This window comes from Dicentrarchus labrax, unplaced genomic scaffold (assembly GCF_905237075.1).
Source record: "Dicentrarchus labrax unplaced genomic scaffold, dlabrax2021, whole genome shotgun sequence".
NCBI lineage: Eukaryota > Metazoa > Chordata > Actinopteri > Moronidae > Dicentrarchus > Dicentrarchus labrax.
This window is the reverse complement of record NW_026136703.1, coordinates 4,205,899-4,228,459: the sequence shown is the minus strand read 5'-3', so window position 1 is coordinate 4,228,459 and position 22,561 is coordinate 4,205,899. Positions and strand designations below refer to the sequence as shown.

Here is a 22,561-nt window from a genome sequence, read left to right as displayed (position 1 = left end):
AATTTTGTTCAAATCTAATAAAGTGATTTGCCTTCAATAGTGAGCACGGAAATGAACATGCAGTCTCTTGAAAGAATTCTCAGGGGACAGGAGAACATAAACATAAAACAAAGAGGGGGGACTTAAAAATCTAAATAGCTTTACAAAATGCAGGGGAAAAAGAACAACACATTCCAACATGACTGAATAACACTTCTCTGAATGTATTATACACAGTACAGCACAAAATCTACATTTGCATGATCTTTCAGTGAATGACCACCTAATTTATATCAAACATTCTTCTGACAATACACAGCATATGGATTGGCTATGCACTAAAAAACTTACAACAGTTGTAGAAAGACATGTCATATGCTTTCCATACCATATTTTGGCTACCTCCAACAGAGAATTTCACGTGCTGTAGATCAGTGACTCCCAACCTGGAGGTCAGGACCCCTCCAGTGGGTCACAAGATACATCAGAGGGGCTAGTGAGATTATTAATGGGATAGGAAAGAAGAAAATGTTCTGCTACATAAATTTGCATTATTTGTTTGTATTTTATCTAATCTTTCCTTTTTTTTATGAAATCTGTTTTACCTCTTTGAGTCTCAAACATTTATTCAAATCAGACAATCAAAAACTCAAAGACTTCTGATGTCTGCAAGAAGGAATTAGAAGTGAACGCTGTTTATCTTAAGGGGTCACGAGCCAAAAAGATTGGGAACTACTGATGTAGATGAAAGTAAAGAGCGAATACTACCTTAAGACTCGGTCAGAAGCCTGGTTGGACTTGGGGCCGTCACAGCTCTGGTGCTTCTCCTGGGCTTTGGCCAGCTTCTCAGCTGCCGCAATAGGACATCCTGACAGACTGAAATGAGAAAGCGGCTTAAGTGGCATAGTGGAACGTGCATCTGATCTGAGACACATTTTGATAGGTGAAAATGTTACATTGAATGCACATGCTGTAAAAATGTTTGGCTTGTTAAGAGTACTTGTCAGCCAGTCTTCCAGCCTGAAAATAGCTAGTGCACATCTGTCTGTCAGCCAATCAATCACAGTGTCTACCAGTTTGAAAATACCTGACTGTAGTTCAGAAAGTCTCTGTTTAAAATGCAAAATCATTGTCATCATCAAAAAATTTTTTTTTATCACTTTTAACATTTTTACACAACAAAATTGGCAACAGCTTGCATGTCTCTGGTTGAGCGGCTTGAAATCATTCTCAGAATAGATATTCCCATATGGACAAATGTGCATTTTTACGTGCATTCTGCAGCATCTTGTTTCCTTCAAACACATGCTGACAAGACACACACACACACACACACACACACACACACACACACTCACATACACTTGGGATCTATACCTACAGTATGTTCCAACAGAATTTAGGGCTGCAAAACTTGCTCCTGACAAGTAACTGACCAAAAGTGACAAAAGTTCATGTTGTTATCCTTAACCCCTATTATTCTCCATCCAGTCTGTCAACTGTAGTGTGCTGGGCCATGGTGAAAAAATTATCTTTGACAATGGCCTGAAGCCAGTATAGAGTTGTGTTCATGAGCACCTGTCATCAGGCGTGCATGAATGTGTGCCGGGGTAAGAGTGTGTATCAGGTTTGGAAGTGTGCGGTAGTACGTGGAGGTTTTATATCAGCTCTTTCTAGTAAAAGCAAAAGTTTACTGTGCGTGTCCATGTGCGTGCCTATTTTGCGCTGCAGCCGTGTCACTGATCTCAGCATGGAGCCATTCTGGTCCTCCCAGGTCTGCACCTCTCCTGTCACCCTGGCTGAGTGGCAGAAAGGTGCTAATGGCTGCTGCTATGCCCGACTCCCTGAGCATCTGCTGTGGGTGACACTCCTCTTTCACTGTCACCTCGCCCCGTCTGACAGCACTGGCAAGAGAGCCGTGCTATTTCAGTTTCTCCCTCCAAACCTGCACCTGATAGATGCCATTTTTCGCCACGAGCTGATAAATGATTTATGCTGTGGAGGTGTGAAATGCTGCATTCTAATCAGTCTCAGTTTAACTATGGGATTTTTAAGCAGCTTGAACTACTTAATTATTAATTATTTCCTTCTACCGATACATCATAAGAGAGACTTATCCACACACAACAGACAATGTGTTGGAAAGACGAAAAGAATGAGTTTAACAATAACTAAACAAAAAGATGATGTGAAAAGAAATTGAGGATGGAAAAATAATACCTCATTAAAAAACAGTCCCACGGTGAAAAAAGGAGGGTGCAACATGGACAGTGCCATTTTCATAAGGGCAGGCTGTCACTTACCTTCTGTGGGAGTTTCTGTTGCTATTGACATGGCCGCGTCCCGTGCAGCCAGGCGTAGGACACTTAAGAACATTCTCATACATAGCCACAACTTCACACAGACAGGAGATAGGAGTGAAAGACAGGGAAGGTTAGGAGCCCCTTACAATCACGCATGAGCTCTATTAGTGTGTGAGGAGCTTGGCATTATAAACATCATTAAGAAATGAGCCTGTGTGAACCCAAATGACCTCTTCTTCATTTTAATGAACACTAGTTTGAGAGGGCAGGCAAGGTTTCCCACCATATTGCTTCCACTTATCCAGCCCTTTCAAATTAGTATTCATGGAATAGGGACAGTCATGAATAAAAAGATGTCATTTAAGTTTAACAGGACAAAGCCAGCAAGAGACAGAAATGGAAGGAAATTTTGGGCATGCAGAGAGCAGAGCAACCAACAGCTAGCAATCATGCAAAACACAAGCTTTGAAATCAATGGAAGGAGCAGACAGATAGAATACAGCTCCTTGATAGAGTGTGCTTTGTTATCATCCCCACGTTGTTAGGGTAAAGAGCGCAGTCTTCAATACCATTTACCATTGAAACAGTCCATAACTGTCTCAGATCCCCTCGGCAACCAGCCAATTAGATTAATGATCTATGGATGTCCAAGAGGAGCCGTCGGAGCACCGCAGGCACGGGGAAGGGTCGTCTCGCGCGCAGGGCCAAACCCCATCGGCACCAGCTTCATCATTATCACCCCCTTAAACTTTAACCCCTCATCATCCTCCTTCCCTTACATACTAATTGGTGTTCGGTGCAGGTAATTGGACAAATCCTGCCACCTCAACATGCCACAAGCCAATACATTATGCATATGCCAGTTTTGCCCTGTGCAAAGCCAAGATAGAATGGCAAGAAATTAAAGCACCAGGCCTGATTCAGTGGGCACAGATAGAAGTATAGGGCTGCTGAGGAACAGAACGGTATAAGAAAGCAAACAGGAAGCAACGTTGCTCCAAATGTTACAAAGGTAATTCACTTTAAAGACAAAAACAAAGACTCCCATGTGAGCTGATTAAATATTTTAGCATTCTACAGAAAAGAGCTACAATGAGCAAACAGGAATGGGAATTAATGAATTTGAGATATAATTTAATCGTCATTTTTCACATTTCCCAAGGAACAGTCTGGTTGCACTGTGTGATTTCCCAATTAAATGAAGCCACTGCATTAATAATACATTGTCCATTCAGTACAGCAAATGTGTTAATAGGGGAGAGAAAATTGCCCATAGCCGAATCTTCCCCACAGGGAGCTCCATGTGTGACATGTACTCATCTTTACCTTTAAAGTGGTGAAGCAAGATGTCAGTCTGCATGAGACTATTGACCACATATTGACAGAGACTTAGTGACTGGCTGCTACATGGCTGATAATGCAGAGACCTAGCGATAACTCATGCCACCTAAAGCAGGTCACCTTTTAACAGCAACAACAAGACTGTGTGTGTGTGTGTGTGTGTGTGTGTGTGTGTGTTTGTGTTTACTCTCAAGTATCCTTTTGAAGTCAAAGAAGAAGGACTGAAGATGATGCCACAAAGATCAAGGAGAGAACTTTTTGTGATCCAAAGCATCCTGTGCAGTATTAGTGGTATCATCTCCACAAAAAGTCAGCCCGATCAACACAAGTGGGGAACAGGAGGAGGAACACAGACATCATATTCCAAAATCTCCAGTGACAATCAATTCAAGCCCATTCCAAATTCCGTTTTGGGGCTCTTGATCCCAGTCAAGGTCAACTGCTCTGAGTAATTTCACATTTCTGGGAGACAGGTACATCTCAGGTTAGGGACCTTTGTGTGAGCAGCGCTCCGCAGAACAAGAGTCATCTGTGACACTGCTGGTCTTTACAAGCCTGGCTTTAATGGTAACTAATTTCTTTGCCATTATTAGGACCCTCTTTTATTTTGATTGCAGTCTGGGTCATGGCAGATCATAACTTGATTTTCACGCTGCGGTTAATGAAACGTGTAAAGGGGCTTTTATTGAGAAGTTTGCACAAGGTGAATGAGACTAAATAGCCGGGGTTGAAATCTCCAAAGGGAAAACTCACTATTCATTCAAGGCTAATGTTTATTGCCACTTCACTTGATCTGTGGCTTAGAGATGTGATACTGCCTTTCGATTTAACAGAACTTAATTGAGCAAGGAACACAAATAAATGAATGGGGTTTATGGCATGGATGACTGAAGCAGGCTCAGTGCTCTCAAGGTCTGTAAGTGTTTTCAAGTTTTTTGAAAAATCTAATGTGAAGACTCAATTAACATTAAAAAGATACACAAATAAATGAAATACAGCAGCATGGCATTTCACCTTTTCTTATCAGTCACAGTCAGTAAAGCATGCTGTGAAAAAGCATGCTACCCATATAGCCCCTACAATGATGAAACCAACAACAGTGGATGGGATTATCATATATTCTTAATCACTGTCAGTCAATCCAGTGGAGGACAAAGTCTCATGCAGTCAGGTGAATCACTGATTGACAGCTGTTGACCATCCCACCAATGGCTGCAATGCCACTATTTGCGCATCATCAAGGCCTCATTTCCCACCTCATCACCACGGCACACTAGGCAGGCAATCAGCAAGCAAAACCATGGCCCCATGCAAAAGGTCAAAGAGAAGTGCAGCTGCAACCCGTCTGACCCCTCACTGTACCCGCCCCCCACCCCGCTGAAATATCAAACACAGTCCAATCACAACAGCAAGTGCACAGCACACAGAACAGGCCAGACACAGCAGTGATCACGGGAAACATGCCGATTCCTGAACATCAAAGAGCATGGAGGCCACAGGTTGGGTAAATAAGCCAAACCAGTGTTTGACTGGTGTGTGACCGAAGTGCTTACTTTCTGGTGGCACCCTGTCTTTGTGCGGACAGCCGGACAGGCTCCGATGGTGGGGGTACAGGCCCGTCACGTGACCCGTGCCGTCGCAGCCTGGTGTCGGACACCGACTTTCCTTCTTGTCTGCACGTGAAGCATCTGTTAGCAGAAAGTCATATTGAGGTGATCACACAAAACAAAATGCTGCACTGCTGCACTGAGTACGGCACGTTAGCAGATGTGGGGATGGCACTAAGTCAGCTACATAACATCTGAGGGCGAAGTTGCAAAGTATCAAATCTCCCAGGTGACATGTAAGTTATATGGGAATTAAAATGTCATAGGTGAATAACAGAAAACGTATGACATAAAGACAGAGAGTTATACATTACGTTGGGAGCTGTGCACAGCTACATCAGTAAGGTACAGATGTACAAGACGTCATTTTTCTATTAAGGGTTTATATATGTCAGTCTGTCATGGATTTCCTGGACTTTTCAGTAACTATCGGTACAGTGTAATTTCTCTTGGGCACAGGGCGGATATGTCTCTCTCACTTTTAAAACTCTTATGCTGAACATAATGGTAAATATTAGAGAAGGCAGTCTCCTTTTTAGTGATTTTTAGTAAAGACGATGCACATACAGTGCTTATCTGTGTATGTGGTCTCTAATGAAACGAAATGTGATTTTAAGTAGGGTTAGTATATAAATATTGCCGTAAATTACATCAGCATTTCTATTTGTTTTATTTGATTACCATGAATTTAAAAAGTATGATTTCATAAGAAGTTATTTTCTAGACTGATATAAATGTTATTAATGCAGGAAATAGTATTTACAAAACATCTGACTTAATGTGCATCCCCCCACGTCTGAAACCAAATATATGCCCTTGACTACTGCCACCAAAAATATTTGAATTTTAAGTGGATTTATTTTTTTATTCATAGACCATTATTTATTGCTGTGCTTATTTGAAGAAATGACTGACAAGGACAAAGATGCAATTATTGGCTTGATGACAGATCTTTTGATCATGAAGTTTGTTTACTGTGATGAAATTGTGAAAATTTGTGAAATATTACAGCTCTCGTGTTAGTGACCTTAAATGAAAAGCGTTTTATCTTTCATTTTAGATTCAATCAAGAATTTATCATACTTGTCCTCATTAAAACCGCTCATGCCTTCACATGACAGTTTGTGAACGTGACAATGAGGGTCCAAAATACACACACACACACACACACACACACACACACACACACACACACACCCCCCCCCCCCCCCAAAAACACACAGGCACATGCTCACACACCGGATGGGATTGTCTTTCTCTCCCAAAATCTGGTTCTTCTATTTCTTCGAAATCCAGATCAGATTTAGTTACCACCAAAAAGCAGCAATGTCAAGCTGTGCCAACTGGCATTGTTTCTGGAGATGTAACCATCCACCTTTAAAACACTTTGACTCTCAAACAAGGTCAAGGTTCTTCTTATGGTCAATACAGTGTGTCTTGTTGATGCAGTTTACATTACTATTTTAATGAAAATTAGGAACATTTACAAAGCATAACAGCCTGTAATATCCTCTCATAGCAGAGTTACAGGAGTATAGTGTTCAGATTGTTTCATTTTTGGGCAATTTGAGTGACCGCAACCTTTATCTGGAGCAAGTTTTAGCAAAGTTGACAAGGGAGTGGCTATTATCTCGGGCAACAGAAAGACAGACCACTGATTAATGTTTTACAGGCCTGTGTAACTTAGTAGCTCCAGCTAAGGCACTTACTGACAAACCAAAATAAACCAGAGCTAGTGGAGTAAGAGCAGTGAAAAGAATAATCAAATGAAGGGGGTAGAAGGGTTGAGAAAAGACAAAATTGAGAGGTGGCATGGAGCACACCTACTCATACATTTACAAGTGAGTCACCAAATGAAATCCCATGTCTCATTCATCAGAAAGAAAAGGACCTCATTAATCTCTGTGGCTGCCATCTATCTATGTCACGTTAAGGGCATATGAGTTTGGTACAATATTGCGATGTCATGTCTGGTTCTACTGTCTGGCACCAGTGCAGTAAAGGCAGAGAGATTTCATGTTGATAAAGAACTTGGTCTGCATGTAAAATGTGGCTTCTTAATAATGTCTTCTTTTGGGCCATATTATTACACTGACAGTGTTTGAACAGTATGTTGGAAATAATTCTCCACTTCTGCAAGTACGAACGCACACATACACATATATGATGCCCGTGCATTCTGCCTGCCACGCTTCTATTGCAGAGAGTGAGGCAGCCAAGTGGAAGGCATATTAGAAAGCAGGGGATATTGATTGTGGCTGGGGACGGTCTGCGCTTTGCATAGCAAATGGCCCCCATTACCATACCATCTCTGGATAATTAATGTGCAGTCAGTGGGCCTGTCGTTCGTTATCGGTCATTCTGATACTGTTCAATTTTCATCTCAGCCTCATGCTTCTCTTAGGGAGCTGGGCTCCTCTCTGAACCCCAGCATCCCCCATTCCCCCTCCCTCGCCATGCTGTTTTATGAATCACACAGCAACCCTGGTCAACGAGTGTCTGCTACTATCTTGCCCGGGGAAAGATGTTATCGCGTCGCAACTGTCTCGCGTCCTCCCATTATTCCAACATTAGCCAGACACAAGGGCCATGGACGGCTCTTGAAATTAACATTTGTGTGGCATTTAAATCGCAATATATACCTGCTGTTAGTTGTGTGGCATTTAAGGTGTAATATCACCCTGCTGTGAATTAGCATGCTCTTATTTGTTGGTCTCATCTGATACCTTCCTTATGGGAGGAAATTATTTAACCTAAGTCTGAATATAGTTGCACTAAAGGATATGATGAGAAGAATAATTAGGAGTTTAACAAGGGAGCTCGAAATCAGACCACAGTAAATGCCACTGCAATGTCTCTGTGACTGCAACCCTAGTCAGTACGTATACAAGCACATCCAGTGTACTGTATAACAACTACCACTGATGGAATACTGAAGTCTCTGTACTGTATGATTAGCCACATATGTGTATTTGTCTTTCTGTGGTATCGGTAGTAATCTTAATGGAAGGTCATAAACAGATGTAAAAAGCTTCATTGTTCCCTACAGAATGAATCCTTTCTAAAGGCAGAAGGCCTCTGTTTTGTGGCTTCCTCTCCCAAGTGCTTGTGCAGGTTTAAAAATAGGCAGTTTTACCCCAAGCTGCATCGAAGGGATGAGATTTGCGGTCCTAACAGGCCGTGCAGATTGCCATTACTTATGCCTGACAAGCCTACCCTCTGATGTTTCCATGCTGGCCTATTTTAACAACATAAGCTGCTGCTGCCGCTCCCGCTGCTACCGAGATGCGAATTTCCAAATTGGCTGAAAAAGCTTGTCCTGGGGTTATAGTCAGGTTCCCAGAATGCATGTGGGCTGTCTAGTCTCCGGTACAGGATAGATAGAATATAGAGCCAAACAGTGGCAGACAAACATTTTACCTGAGCTTGTTAAATGAGGTAAACATGTCTACACTTGTGATAGACATAGATATGGTTTCCAATGGAGGCTTGGTGTGCATCTGAGCGTGTCCATGTTTGAAAGAACCACTCACCTTTATGGTAGAAAGGCTTCTTCATACCATCAGGAAGCCGGGCTTTACGCTCAAGGCCGTAGCCATGCCGTGGGCCATGGTCTTCATGACTATATCTCACCCCGTCTCTCCTAGCAGCCTCAGCCGCCATTTTATCCCGCATTGCCTTGGCACGTTCTGACTCTAGTGCAATGGCCTTCTCCAACAGGGACAGGTTGCCCTTTGTCATGTCAAACACTTCTTCTGAACGGTCCGACGTCACAGAGGCTGTGTCCTCATCGAAGTCCCGGTGGTTGGTGTGATATCGGTCGTCCTGTGCGCAACTGGAGAAGGCCTTGGAGCGTGGACTCAGCTGTTCCTCAAGCTTCATAAGATTGTCCATGTCGGAATAGTTCCTATCAAGTGTCCGCCTGTCGTCTTGGCTGTGGTGAAAATCCCCATAGCTGTGATGCTGGGGCTGTTGATTGGGATCCCCGCATGAAAAATGATTTTGCTGGGATGGTCCGATTCGGTCAGCAGACTTGGTTTCACTTAGTTTCCGAGCCAGGTCAAAGCATTGGTTCCGTAGGCACTCCAGACTGCTTAAACACACTTCTTCGTCACTGTTTTCTATTTGTCCATTACTGGTGGTCTTAACTTGTCCATTACCACCATTGTGTGAATTTCCCCCATTGTGAGTACAGTCATTCTCATCCCCATTCTCAGTTGTACCATCCTCAAACTCCTGTCCGTCTAAATTGTCAGCCAATACTGCACCGTGACCTTGTGCCAGCAGTTTAAGGGAGTCCACCGTCTCCCGAACCACATCGCTGTCAACGTCCAAACTCAGATCACCCCGCTGTGTTTCATCCCCTTCCACCTCTTCTTCTTCCTCCTCTTCCTCCTCGTCTTCTTCTTCCTCCTCCTCTTCCTCTTCGTCGTCATCCTCCTCCTCCTCTTCTTCCTCTTCCTCCTCCTCTTCTTCTTCCTCAGCGCTGTTAGAGGAGTTGCTGTTCATCTCAGATTCCGTCATGGCTCGGTTGGCAGCGTCTTCTGCGATCTTGCCCAGGTTGAGGAGGGACTTGGCTACGAGTTCGTCATAGTTCTCGTACTCGTCATTGTTGTTGTCGTCCTTCTCCGTCGCTGGGCCAGATTTGGCATTGCCGCCACCACCTCCACCATCGCCCTCGGCCCCCTCACCACTGCTCATCTGATCGTCCTCTGTTGGAAAGAAAGAACAAACGTCTTGTAATTTCATTTCCGTCATTCTATTTTACTGGTAAATCAGATTTCTGGGCTTGGTCCATCTAAATTGGATAAGGAACTCTTTGCTTCCCCTAATAATTTACTTTGAGAGTCTTAACAGCAGCTTGTGTTCTGAATTGTGAATCAGCACAGGAAGTTAAATATAGCGATTGGGGAAGGTTCCAGAGAAAGATGCTCTGGTAAATGAGAATCTATGAAACCAGGGACTATATCTTTGGCAAGTCTTATTTTTGCACTTATTTCCAGGATGTCTTTAGAAAATGATATTCACAGGTCTTATGATTAATAATATTACTAAAGATTTCTGTAAATAGCTGCAAATGAGATAACATTTTATTCATTATTCAGCAGTGTAAATCAAAACACTGTGAGAAATGCAGAGAGCATTTTTTTACAGGAGAGTTTAAAATCTAAGAAATAATATGGTGTTCCATTTGCACCACAGTCAGTAGCTATTCATCGTTTGCTAGTAAAGTTCTTTTTTCATTCAATCATCAGTATCTTTAGAATTCCTTTCACTGCCTAATTGATTCTGACAGGCTGCAAAAGGTTACTGAACCTCTTCTGTCAGTAATTTCAAGCACTCACTCCTGGAGCACTTCCAATCTCTCCTTTCACATTTTTGCCCTGAGCCGCCAAGAGCACATCGCTCACATTGGCGTCACATTTGCCACTTACATTCCTGCAGTGAAAATGACCCCCCCCCACACCCACACAAACACACACACAGAAATAATAGATCTGAATTTTGACTTCAAAACAAGCAAACCGTAGGGCAAAACAATAATAATAATAATAATAAAAATAATAATAATAAAAATTAATAATAATAAAGTGTAATTATTAGTGATGAAATATTAATTATCTCTAGGTTCAAAGAGTTATTTGTAATCACAACAATGATGTAAACTTGACTGTATTCTTCAGATCAAAGTTATAAATATTAAGTATGCAAATACAAACCGTAATATTATCCAACGACATTCTTTGTACATACCACACTAACATGTACACTGACTTCCCTCACTCACATACTCTACACACACACACACACACACACACACACACACACACACACACACACACACACACACACACACACACACACACTCCCACACACTCCAATCTAAGAGCAACACAAAATCGGTGCTTGGGGGGTGAGGGCTTTAGAGCGGGAAGAGGGAACAGTCACGAATGACCAGGCACATATTTTGACAGTGGAAGGCTTTTTACAGCAACCTTCTGCACCAGGGGTTTAATTTTTGATGGTATGAAACATGGCACAGGAAAGCAATTTGAAGAGCAATCAAGGTACACAAAAGGGATATGGAAGCGAAACAGATTAAGGAGGGAACAGAGACACTGCCCTGCCCTGAATTGGCTATGGATTAGCTACAGAGATGTGCATGCCACTGAGAAACACAGAGAAGCTCCAGAATGTCACCTCTATTACATGTAGGAGATGGGAATCTGCCAAGCGACCATCCAGTATTGCTGTCTTGGGGCAAATGAGGAACATGGTAATGATGCATATGGAAAGATTATTCTGCCTTTCTAAGGGAAAATACTGCAGATTAAAATGCTGTTAAGTCTTTCTATTCCAATAAAGCAAACATAATGATTATAGAGCTCCATGATGAGAAGGATTTCATGAAGAAAAATTCATCATAAAAGTGAATAACTTCCAGTGACAACAACATGCACTGTGGCCATAGCACTTATCAAAAAAAACATGGTAATCAGCTACTACCCATGGAAAAACAGGCGCTTGACAGGCTGGTGAGACAGTGGCAACACTCCACTGTCTCAGTGTTAAGGGTAAGGCCTCGGCTGTGGGCTCTAATGAACACCAGTCTGTAGAGATGTTTTCACATTCTGCGAGGAAATAAGAGCATTGCTGCTGAGATGCCACATCAACACTTTGGGTGGGTAGAGCTACGCGCCAAACAGGGTTAACACACTCCTCTCTCAGAGCTTCACTCTTAATTGGACTTGAAGGCACTGTCAGGTCCAATCGTGATGCGGGGGTGCAAAGCAGAATCTGCTGGAGAGAAACCTGCCAAATCTGGTTTTGGCCACGTTGGGGGGGAGATAACATATGGGGCAGGAGTCAAATACCAGTCCCAAAACTAGATGTTATTTTTGTATCATGATTTCCGGAAAGGCGTGATTTAAGTTATGCTTTGTTTGTCAACAGTACAGTAACTAGTATTTTGTTTGTTATTAAAAATAACAGGTTGAAAAGGTTTAAACATTTCAGTGGGAATAAAAAAGGAGGACCCTGCTAATTTTAGCCATCAATTTCGATAATTTCTCTTTAATTAGGATACCGAAGATCCATCCTCTAGTAGGCTTTGACTATAGTAACAGTGCAGTAAAGGCTTTGAGTATGATGAGTACATATGTGTGTAACATGTGCAAATGAATGAATGAATGAATGAGTCACATAAAAATGAAATAGCAATCACTGTAGGAATAACACATTGTATGGCTTCCGTCATGCTGGATTCAGTGTGTTGTTTCAGGTCTTTCATCTCTTTCCAATGCAACGCACAATCAGTCCAACTGTCCTATACTACTTCATTCAGCCCATCAAATATGGATATATAAACCCCAGATATGCAAATGCGGCACTTAAAAACAATGGTAACATTTTTAAATAGATAGACATATCACCAAACACAAATATAAAGCTACAGCCAGCCCTCTTAGCACAAAGACTAAAAACAGGGGGAAACAACTTGTCTGGCTCACCTTGCAGCACCTCTAAAGCTCACTAATTACTAGTTCTGCAACTAAGGATTATTTTCATTAATGATTAATCCTTTGGTCTATACAATTTCAGAAAATACTGAACATTGTCCATCGGAGTTTCTCAATTTAATATTTTGACATATATGACAGAGAAAGGCAAGAAATACCCATATTTAAGAGGCTGAAAACTTTAACGATGAATCGATAATGAAAATAGGCAATCATTTTTCTGTTGATCAACTAACTGATTAGTCGACTACTTGTTGCAGCTTTACTCATTAACACATTATATAATGTGTGTTTAGTCTGTACTATGTCTAAAAACAAAAAATTGCCATTTTACGGGGGTTCATGTGCCAGAATATTTCTTGCCTGAATAGTAACTTCCTGGAGTGTCCACTGGTTGCCTGGCAGCTGAGCCAAGAAATAATCCAGCACATAACGCCGTCTAAAATGAAAATGTTTTATTTTTAGTATGAATTAAACAAAAGAGAAATAACATGTTAATATAGAGATTTAGAGGTACTGCATCTGTAGGTGGATTTAGTTGCCTATGGACAGAGCCAGGCTAGCTGTTTCCTCTTATTTCCAGTCTTTGTGCTAAACCAAGCTAAACTGGTGGCTGGCTGTAGCCCTTAATTTACCTTCCAGACATGACAGTGGTATTGATTCTCTCATCTAACTTTCAGCCAGAGAGTGAATACACACATTTTCTGAAATGTCGACCTATTCCTTTAAAATGAAAAGAACAGTTGTTGTGGTGTGTGGCGTTGGTTTTGGTACAATAAGTGATCTCACCTTGCCCATGACTCTGTTCTCCTTCTTCCTCCTCTCCCTCGTCATAGTCCACCTCCTCTACTGCTTCTTCCTCTTCCTCTGCTTCCTCCACCCTCTCCTCGTCACCCTCTTCCTCCTCTTCTTGCTCTACCTCTACCTCCTCTTCTTCCTCCTCTTCTTCACCCTCTCCATCCCCTCTCTCCACCTCCCCTTCTTCATGCTCCATTTGCGCTACGTTGTAGTCCATGTAGCCTTCCATGTCCTCTTCTTCTTCCTCTACTTCTCCTTCTTCCTCCTCCTCCTCTACCGCTCCTTCCTCCTCCTCTTCCTCCCTGTCGTCCATCTCCTCGGTTCCGTCTGTCTCGTAGCACTCCTCCATGGTGGAGTTGTCCATGTCATCTAGGTAGGTGCTCCTCTTGGGGGAGGTTTCCAGGGTTTGTCTGTCTAGACTCTTTCTCTTCTTGGCCAGAGGGCAGCCGTACACACTGCAGAGGAGAGATAAGAGGGCAGCCATTAGCTGTTAGCCTCACCTGGCCATAAATGCCAATGCTCATTTGTAACTGGGCCTCTGTGTGAAGGTGCCATGGTTTACAAACTACATTTGGAAAGAATGCAATGCACGGAGCAGCAATGGAACGGGGGCTCTTACTGCAAGGAAAGAAATGCCCCTTAAGTTCTTCTGCTGGGAAAAATTGGAAACTTTGCTTAACCAACATAATTAAACATGTACTCATTAACTATTGAGCAATTATAATGAAATGCTCCATTTCTTCCAGAAAACAGTTACAAAGGGATAAAATCTCTATCTTTGAAGAAAACAACGCAGAAGATTCAGTTTATTTTCACATTCATTTATATTCAGGTAACATCAATTTGTTCTCCAGGCAAAAGAAAATCACTGTGCATGCTCTGCAAACACTTTGTTCCAGACTGATATGCCCTTGTTCTGACGTGAACCGAGTGCAGCACAACACAACAGCTCGTCTGGAATTGACTGTAAAAGACAACCTGTAGCCTGATTAATTGAATCTTGCCAAGGCACCTCAGATTTTAATGTATTCTCTGGCTCCCCTCGGCAGCAGGGGGACAGATCCTAATCTGATAATCTGTGTATTCGCTCAGGCTATTGATCACAGGGGTTTAATCCATTTCACTCATCAAACCTCGGAGAGCCCCGAGCTACTACCTGGCCCCCCAATGTAAGCTGCATGTGTGTGACTTTAGCTGCTGTTTGTACATTTATGTATGAGCGTGTGTATGTGTGTAGCTGTGTGCACGCATTTGGCACATTTGAACAAAAGCACCCACACAGTCAGAATTATGATGAGTTCTGCTGAGTGTTTTGGCCATCAAATAAACCCCCTGTCCAGGCCGGGGTGTAAGAGAGCTAAACATGCTTTGGGCATGTTCACTCGGCTGTGAAATATCCCTGGCTCCTATTTTTACAACCTCTGGATGTTTCCCCGGCTCTGCGCTGCTTAGAGTAAGACTTGATGTGAATGAATGGCACAAGGCTGTGTGTGAGACTAAGAAAATGGTAGTTGTTAGTCAATGTGTGCTGCTTTTGTGGTGGAGTGGCAATGGAAAAGGCTCATCGCAGTGGTGAGGTGGTATTGTAGAATGGAGAATCACAGTTTTACAAACCAATTTCTGTTCCCTCAGTTTCTGTTTTTCATGTCAGTGTGTCCCACAGTCCAATATCCTATCCATCCTGCTCTCTCTCTCTCTCTCCTCAGTCCCTGACGTCCATCAGTCAGCCAGGGTCCAGTCAGCTGGCAGGCTCAATCTTGCCCAGCCCAGGGATTCCTTAATGGTCTGACCCCCTGTACCCCCCGCAAACAGAGGGCTCATTTCATTAATCTAAACCCACATGGAAACTCATTCCCTGCCTGACAGCCAGACCTCTCCCCCAGGGCAGCGTGAGGGTCTGTGGGACAGTGAAGGAGTGGGGGTGTGTGGTGCGGCACTGTGATCAATAGTGCTTGTGACCAAACATCTCAAAAGCACATTAAAATGCCACTCATCCTGGCCCCTCTGTTCCAGGGCCCTCTCCAAATAAATCAAGGGCCAGTCCCAGCAGGTTAGCGGCTGCCAAGGCAGGCGGGCTGGCAGGAGAGGAGGATAGGTGAGTGGGAGGAAGGAGGAGGAAAGGGAGCAGGGATGGGAAGAGGGAGAGGGAGAAAGTGCTGTGGGACAGACACAGGCCCTTAAACCCTCTCCCTCTTTTTTTCCTGGTCCTGCCTCTCTGCCTTTATCTTAACGATGAAGCAGTCTTAAGGAAGCGTTGGCTGTCAAGCATTGAGCCACAGTGTAGCTCAGTGGTGACTTCACCTGAATCACTCTAAAAAAGTTGTTGAATTGCTATAATTGCTTTGCAACATCAGCTAATGGATAGCAAATAATAAATGCTGGGTTGTGTATTTTTTCATTGTATCTTTAAAAGGTGTCAAGTGCACTTCATTATTTTGGGTCAGAATTGTACAAACAAAAAGGCCTTTTGATAACAGAGAGCCAACATACTTCAAAACCTGAACGCTGAAAGTTCCACCTACAGTGGAACAGATATTTGGCTCCTGTTTAAAGGCTCCTGTTCATTGAACGCAACTGCAGAGTATCTTATGTAAATGACTTTTAATCATACTCGTGTTAAGAGGCGTTGTCAGGTTGTTGTGACACTGTGAGAGGTGTGTTCGCCCCGACGCTCCTAAGCACCACGATGACTAAGCCACAGGAAGCCTCCACAGCTCCTCCATCCCACGTTCCTTGGCTCTGTCGCTGTGTGACCTTGGCTACAACATTCGTCATCACAGGCAATGCATCCCACTCACTGCACTTGGCAATTAAAATTCCAGAAATAATTTGGTGGCATTTAAAAAATATAAAAAGAAAACAAATTCTGCAGGCATTGTGCAGAAACAGGAAAGGATGAGAAAACCCTGTACCATTCTAAGTTTCCCTTGCTCTGTCCCCTGGCAGAATCACAAAATCCTCCAAGAGTGTGTGGTATTAGAGGTAGCAATCAAAGAAGAAAAGAGCTTCAGATCACAAAAAGACCACTTCATATTTTATGGAGTGGGCATCCTCAGCATTATAAGATGGAACTAATTCTATTACAGTGTGAAGTGGCCCTTTAATGCAGAAAGAACCTTCTGAAAACGTTACAGAGAGGGCCCCGTTTCTGGAGCATTAATGTGAGGCAGGAGAGTGGATCCGCAGGAGAAGGAGAGCTCCCGTTTGGCTAATTTTGGGCGACAGTTGAGCGACTGCTGGAATGCGACAGCGTTCCACGGTGCCTTTATTAGCAGTCATATTAGCGGCTGTTCTCAGCAGGGGCAAAAGCTTTAGCCAGTCATTAGCATCACACGCTATTTGTCTCCCTGACACAGGGATGAGGCTGCTGTTGCCTCTTCCTCTGCCTCCTCTTACTGCTGCTTTTTTCTTGACTCCTCTCTCTCTCGTCATCTCCTGTCACCCAGCATTCTCACCTCATAGTTTTCCCTCTCTGTTCTCACCCACCATAACCTCACCTGCTCCTTTTCCTTTTATACGTCCACTGCACCCACCTCCTCCATATACATCCTAGAGTATATATTGCCTCAATCCTTCTACCACACCAATTGCTCTCTATTCTCCCATTTTTCCTACCTCTCCCCCTCAACCTCAGCTCATTGTTGTCTCTCCTTCTCTCTCAGCAGAGCAGACTAGAGATGGAGGGAATGCACCACCTCTGGCTGTGCCCCCTATCCAGCAGGAGGATCTATAGACACGTGTGGCAGAGCCCCGTCTCCATGGTGATACCCTCCAGAAATCCATGAGGGATTCGCCATCCTCACAGCCAGCCAGTGAGGAAAAATGAGAGAGAGACAGACAGGCAGTGAAAATGAGAGGTGGGGAGGAAAAATAGAGGCTATAGGAGTGAGACAGACAGGAGAATGTATGTTTTTGTGCATGTGTGTATATGCCTCTTTTGTGTGCACGCAAAACTGGGAAATCTATAGCAGAGTAATTGAAATGAAAAGTGTGTGTGTGTGTGTGTGTGTGTGTGTGTGTGTGTGTGTGTGTGTGTGTGTGTGTGTGTCTCTGTGTCTGTGTGGAAGAGGAGAGAGGATCATTTCAGAGCTGTCAGGCTTCTCCCGCTAGCAGGGGAGAACAAAAGACAGTGTCTTGGTGCAGGAGGCTCAGCGCATGGCAGACGCTGCAATTTGGGGCGTTTTCTGGCGTCTCAGGCTCCAGCTCTCATATCAGCTGCTATGGCTCATTCACACACACTCATGCACACACAGAACACACAATGACAGTTTGCTCTGAAACTCATAAAATACTACTTCATAGTTGTGGTATCAAAATAATCCTCAGTGTCAGTGAAACATGTGATGGTTGTTTGTCAGTGTTAGTGTGCTGAAATTACATGTCCAATTTTGGTTTACACTAAAGTCTTAATAATACAAGCAACATTTAACTGTAATCTCTTCATGCTTGGTTGCACAGTTCAACAAAGCAGTAACATCCCAAATTCACCGTTTCTTGACACTACAATGGTTTATGTGTTTTAGACAGCGAGTGCTGTGGTGAAGTAGCCAAGAGGCATCAGTACCCAACAGACATGTTGCTGTTCAGCTCACTGGTTCAATAAGCCTGTTGTTGCCCATTCACTGCTCCATCTCTAACATAGCCTGCAGCTAATAAAGCCTGTCTCAACTTTAGTCAAATGCTCGCACTAAGCCCATCAGCCTCAACATGCCTGAGGTACAGTACAATGGCTAGCAATGACTCTAGTGGGCTTCTTACATGTGCCCAGCAACATCTTCCTACATTTTATCCTCACCCCCAGAGCCCATGCAAGGCCTCCACTGCTCCCCTTTAGCTCCGTTTTGTCCATGTCTGCCAACTACTGCTCATGCTTGGAGGAAAACCTCTCCTCACAGGTTGTTTGTGCACCTATCTGATACTGACTCATTTGTAAATTCTGGGTAAATTGCTGCCCCTAATCTGTTGTGGTGTATTCTTATTTCATTTACACAAAATATAAACTATACTTAAGGTTAAAATGCACTTAACAAAATATTTTTTTAATGGATTTTTAACACACAGTGATTTAATATGTCAGATAATTGAGCATTTTTGTTTTCAGATTCCTTGAATTTAGTGTAACACTGTGGCTGGGGATTTGAAGATGGATCTAATATTGATATGTGCATTATACAAGCCATTTTGCATAATTTGGTAGTGGAGATCCTGAGCAGGAGAGCTCATCCGGCAGCAGATTCTGGGGGTGTAATGCGGCTATCTGTCATCCTGCAGCTAAATTCACTCCTGGATTAGCCAGGTAAGGAGTCTCTCCACCAGCGTAATGACTTCAATCAATCACCCCAACCCAGACACACACACACACACACACACACACACACACACACACACAGAGGCCAGCTAGTTAGCTGCTAGCCCAGCAGCCATTTTGGAGAAGGAGTTCCTTCCTCCAGCTTGTCCATTTGTCTGTGTAAGCCACAGTGGTGGCTGTCATAATACTTGTTTATTGGGATAAGCTAAGTTAGTGTATTTAGTCACTAACTGTGATCTAAGCAGAGAGAATCACTTACATGGCTGGACTGTGTTACTAAACTAGGGCTGCAATAAACAGGGATTTTTTTAAATAATTGATTATTGTCAATTAATTGATCCAAGGTGACGTCTTCAAACTGCTGTTCTGTCAATCAACAGTGCAAAAGCCCAAAGATATTCAACTAAGAAACAGCATTTTCACTTAAATAACTTAAATGATTAATCAATGATCAAAACTGTTTTCTGTTGATTGACCGATTGGTGCCTTGAACTGTTTCTGCACTATATGGAGGAACACAACAAAAATGTAGATAAAGAATAAATCTGGTGATACTCTCTATTTTTGTTATTGTTGTCAAATCCCATGAAAAGACCACAATCTAGTAGTACTGCCTCTGTAGCCAAAGCCTGATATATCTTCTTCCTCTGTGCCATAGAGCTGTACGGTTGTCCATAGACCATTAAAAACACATCAGTGAGCTGCACTGTTGTACTCAGTGACAAGTTCCCTCATTTCCATGAACTGTAGTTATTTAAATCAATTCATCTAATACTAACCCAGTACTGCACTGACTCTGCTGCTTATAACAGCAGTACCCAGCTGTTTTGGGATTTTTTTTTTGGCCATAAAAAAAAAGTGTGTATATTCATGACCTGTAGTGATTTATGTCTACAGTAGAAACCGATCGACCAGCTGGGGAAGTGGCATGTATGTAAGAGACACAGTGGCACATTGTTTTGGTCATTTGTTAACAATAATCACCATCCTTATCTGTTACTGTAATTCCGGCATACAATCTAAAGTGTCTGCACTTCCCGTGTTACACTGTGATTCCCGCTCTGCGTCATGTTTACCAGGCTCCATCTCCCCAGCAGAGCAGGAGGGCTTTTTGACATTGATGTAATTTAGTTGGCAGCTGCTCTGAAGGGAGGGCTGAAGGGGATGGGGAGGTTGGGATCGCGGAGGGCTTGTGGGGGGGTTCAGGGGTTAGAGGTCAGAATGTGCCCGGCCTGAAGCTGGCCCTAAGCAGCTGCCTGCCCCCTCACCCACCCCTGCCTCCCCCCTTCATGCCCATGTCCCCCTGGCACGCTCTGCACTCACCGCACATGATCTGTTATTCCCTTTGATGTCTTTCCTCGGGGAGGCGGTTAGAAAAAAAAGACGGAAAAAAAAAAGAGGATGAAAAAAAGCGTAAACACCACCTGTTTATCTGACGCCGGGTAATGTCGGAAAGGTAGTCTGCAGTCTTGTCATAATATGCACAGGAGGCAAATAAGGGGGAAAAATTACAAAGGGAAAAAATAAACAAATGGCATCAGAGAGGAAGGCATGACGAGGGAAGTCGCATGTGCATGCCACTGCAAATTTGGCGGCCCCAGTTTTGAAATGCTTTCAAAGTGTGTTTTAAATTGCATTAGAGGTTTATGTGGGGACAGAATATGCTGTAGGAAAACTGTCCTATTACTCTTTAATGTGCTAAGAAGGAGACTGCGATGTAGAACAGGCAATATAGCATTGTTATGATATACTATTATTACACAAGTGATTGTAGTTTTACAAGACCAGGACCAATCTCGGTCCAGCTTCATCATACCGCTGAAATGATAACAATGGTGTCAGAGCCAAGCTGAAACGAACCCCAAGGCTCCACATGCAGTCTAAAGTGTATAAGCTAATGACAGAGCTGACAGATCCAACCAACTCTGTTCTTTTCACCCTCAGCCCACACTGCCTTTTTGGTGATATAAAGCTTTCCCATTAAATATGGAAATTTCCGTTTCGGTGACAGATACTTCACAGAGGGGGGTTGATGGCATAGACGGTGTTTTTTTGGAAGGGGAAGTGGCAGATTTTGATTAATGCGACCTTATCTGGTTCTGCACATGGAGGCAGAGGGGTTGCTGAGCTTGGCGGGGGTGGATGGCTGCCTGTTCTCTTCTGTTTCCAGGCCTCTTTCTCTCCTCTATTTGAAATGGTTTCAGTCGCTCGCTCTTCGCTTCTGCCTTCTCTCCATTTCCATCCTTTTGTGGTTGGCGCGCTCATCTTCTATCTCTGTTATAGTGTAAGCTGTGCTTTAACGTCTTGTAGGCGCACTGTTCTTTTACTTCATATGACCTTCTGATAATTCTGTCTGATTTCCTTCTTCACCCTCTGTCCCCTCTTCACCTCCTCAGTCTCTTCATCTCTATCCCTGCTTCCTTTTCCTATCTCACTTAGACATTCCACTGCTTCTGTTAAAACTGCTCATCTCCCAGCTGCTTCATTCTATCTTCAATTTCCTATCCTTTACTGATGTCCTGTATCCTCTCCTCTCCTCCTGCCAGGCATAGAGTGAGGTGCAGCGGTGCCGCTTCCCCCTGTCGCTCCATCACCACCTGGCCCAGTTCCAATGCTTTTAGTGAGAGCTATCTGTCAAGCTATGAATAATACAGGCCCAAGGCTGGCGTTAGCTTGCTAGCTAGCTATGTGGAATCCAAATGAGGTCTACAGCAGGAAGAGAGCACTTGACTTTTAGCTCGCTACCACGATCTCTCTACCAAGACAGGCAATTACTCAGCCCACAGCCCCAGCTGCAGCCGTGGCAATCATAAACGCAACCCCTCACATCCCTGTCTGCAGACACACTGCACAGACACACACACTTTGCATGTATAAGCAGACACGCACACCCCATCGCCTGATCCAAATAACACCAAAATTTGTCTGACATGGAGTCGAAACAACTTTCTTGCCACACACGACAGAAAATACATACCATAGTACTATCTTGTCTGGCAGCGAAAAAGAAAAAAATCCACAAAGTGCATAATAATAAATAAAAAGCTCAAACTATTTTTGACAGTGATGTCATGGACAAGATCAGGGCACTGATTTTAGGTGAAAGTACATCTACAATATAATATACATAGCCACGCTCAACAAACATTATGAAGAGGAGATCATCTCAAGTGCAGCGAGAATAAAAGTTGATTAAGTTAAACGTTAAAGCAAACTCAAACCCACCAAAGGAACTCTTTATGTCATTCTTGTAATCTATATTTAAGATAGCACTGAGTTCCAAAGATCTATTAATCAACAGTGGAGTAACTTCATCATCTCTTATCTGTTGATTAACAGGAGACATGTCGTCCACCTTTATCACACTTGTTCCACAGTTATGGCGGGAGGCTGAGAGGGCTATCACATGTATCAGGCATATGACACATGTATAGTCGCGTAATTAGTTTTGCACCGAGGCATCCTTAGGTGACAGTGTTAACCCATCCATCAATGCTTCTAATCATTCGTTGGTGGCGTGTGGGATGTAATTACAGAGTGCTAGGCAACGACAGGCTTCACAGGTAAAAATAGTCATGCAGGATGAGAGACTTCTGCATGTGTTTGGTATGTAGGGTGTGTGCACAAGGTGTGTGCGCATGTGGGCGGGAGGATGCGAGTGTGTGGCTGTGGGTGTGTGCATTTGCATGCCTGCGTGTATTGTGG

General features: G+C 43.3%; 1 protein-coding gene across 12 annotated transcripts in view; it reads right to left on the bottom strand.

The window, feature by feature from the left end:
• Window positions 1-22,561, bottom strand: part of myt1lb (myelin transcription factor 1-like, b) — a 95,390-nt gene that overhangs the window by 18,699 nt on the left and 54,130 nt on the right. For 9 of the 12 annotated variants that reach the window (XM_051396266.1, XM_051396263.1, XM_051396262.1 and 6 more), the window contains 5 exons: window positions 13,540-14,003; window positions 8,764-9,942; window positions 5,177-5,311; window positions 2,283-2,373; window positions 748-855 (listed from right to left, as the gene is read on the bottom strand). In XM_051396266.1, the coding sequence (XP_051252226.1) occupies window positions 748-855; window positions 2,283-2,373; window positions 5,177-5,311; window positions 8,764-9,942; window positions 13,540-14,003 (1,977 nt within the window). Of the gene's footprint in view, window positions 1-747; window positions 856-2,282; window positions 2,374-5,176; window positions 5,312-8,763; window positions 9,943-13,539; window positions 14,004-17,163; window positions 20,112-22,561 lie in introns of those variants that run through there. The other 3 variants (XM_051396274.1, XM_051396275.1, XM_051396273.1) reach the window with 2 other exon arrangements.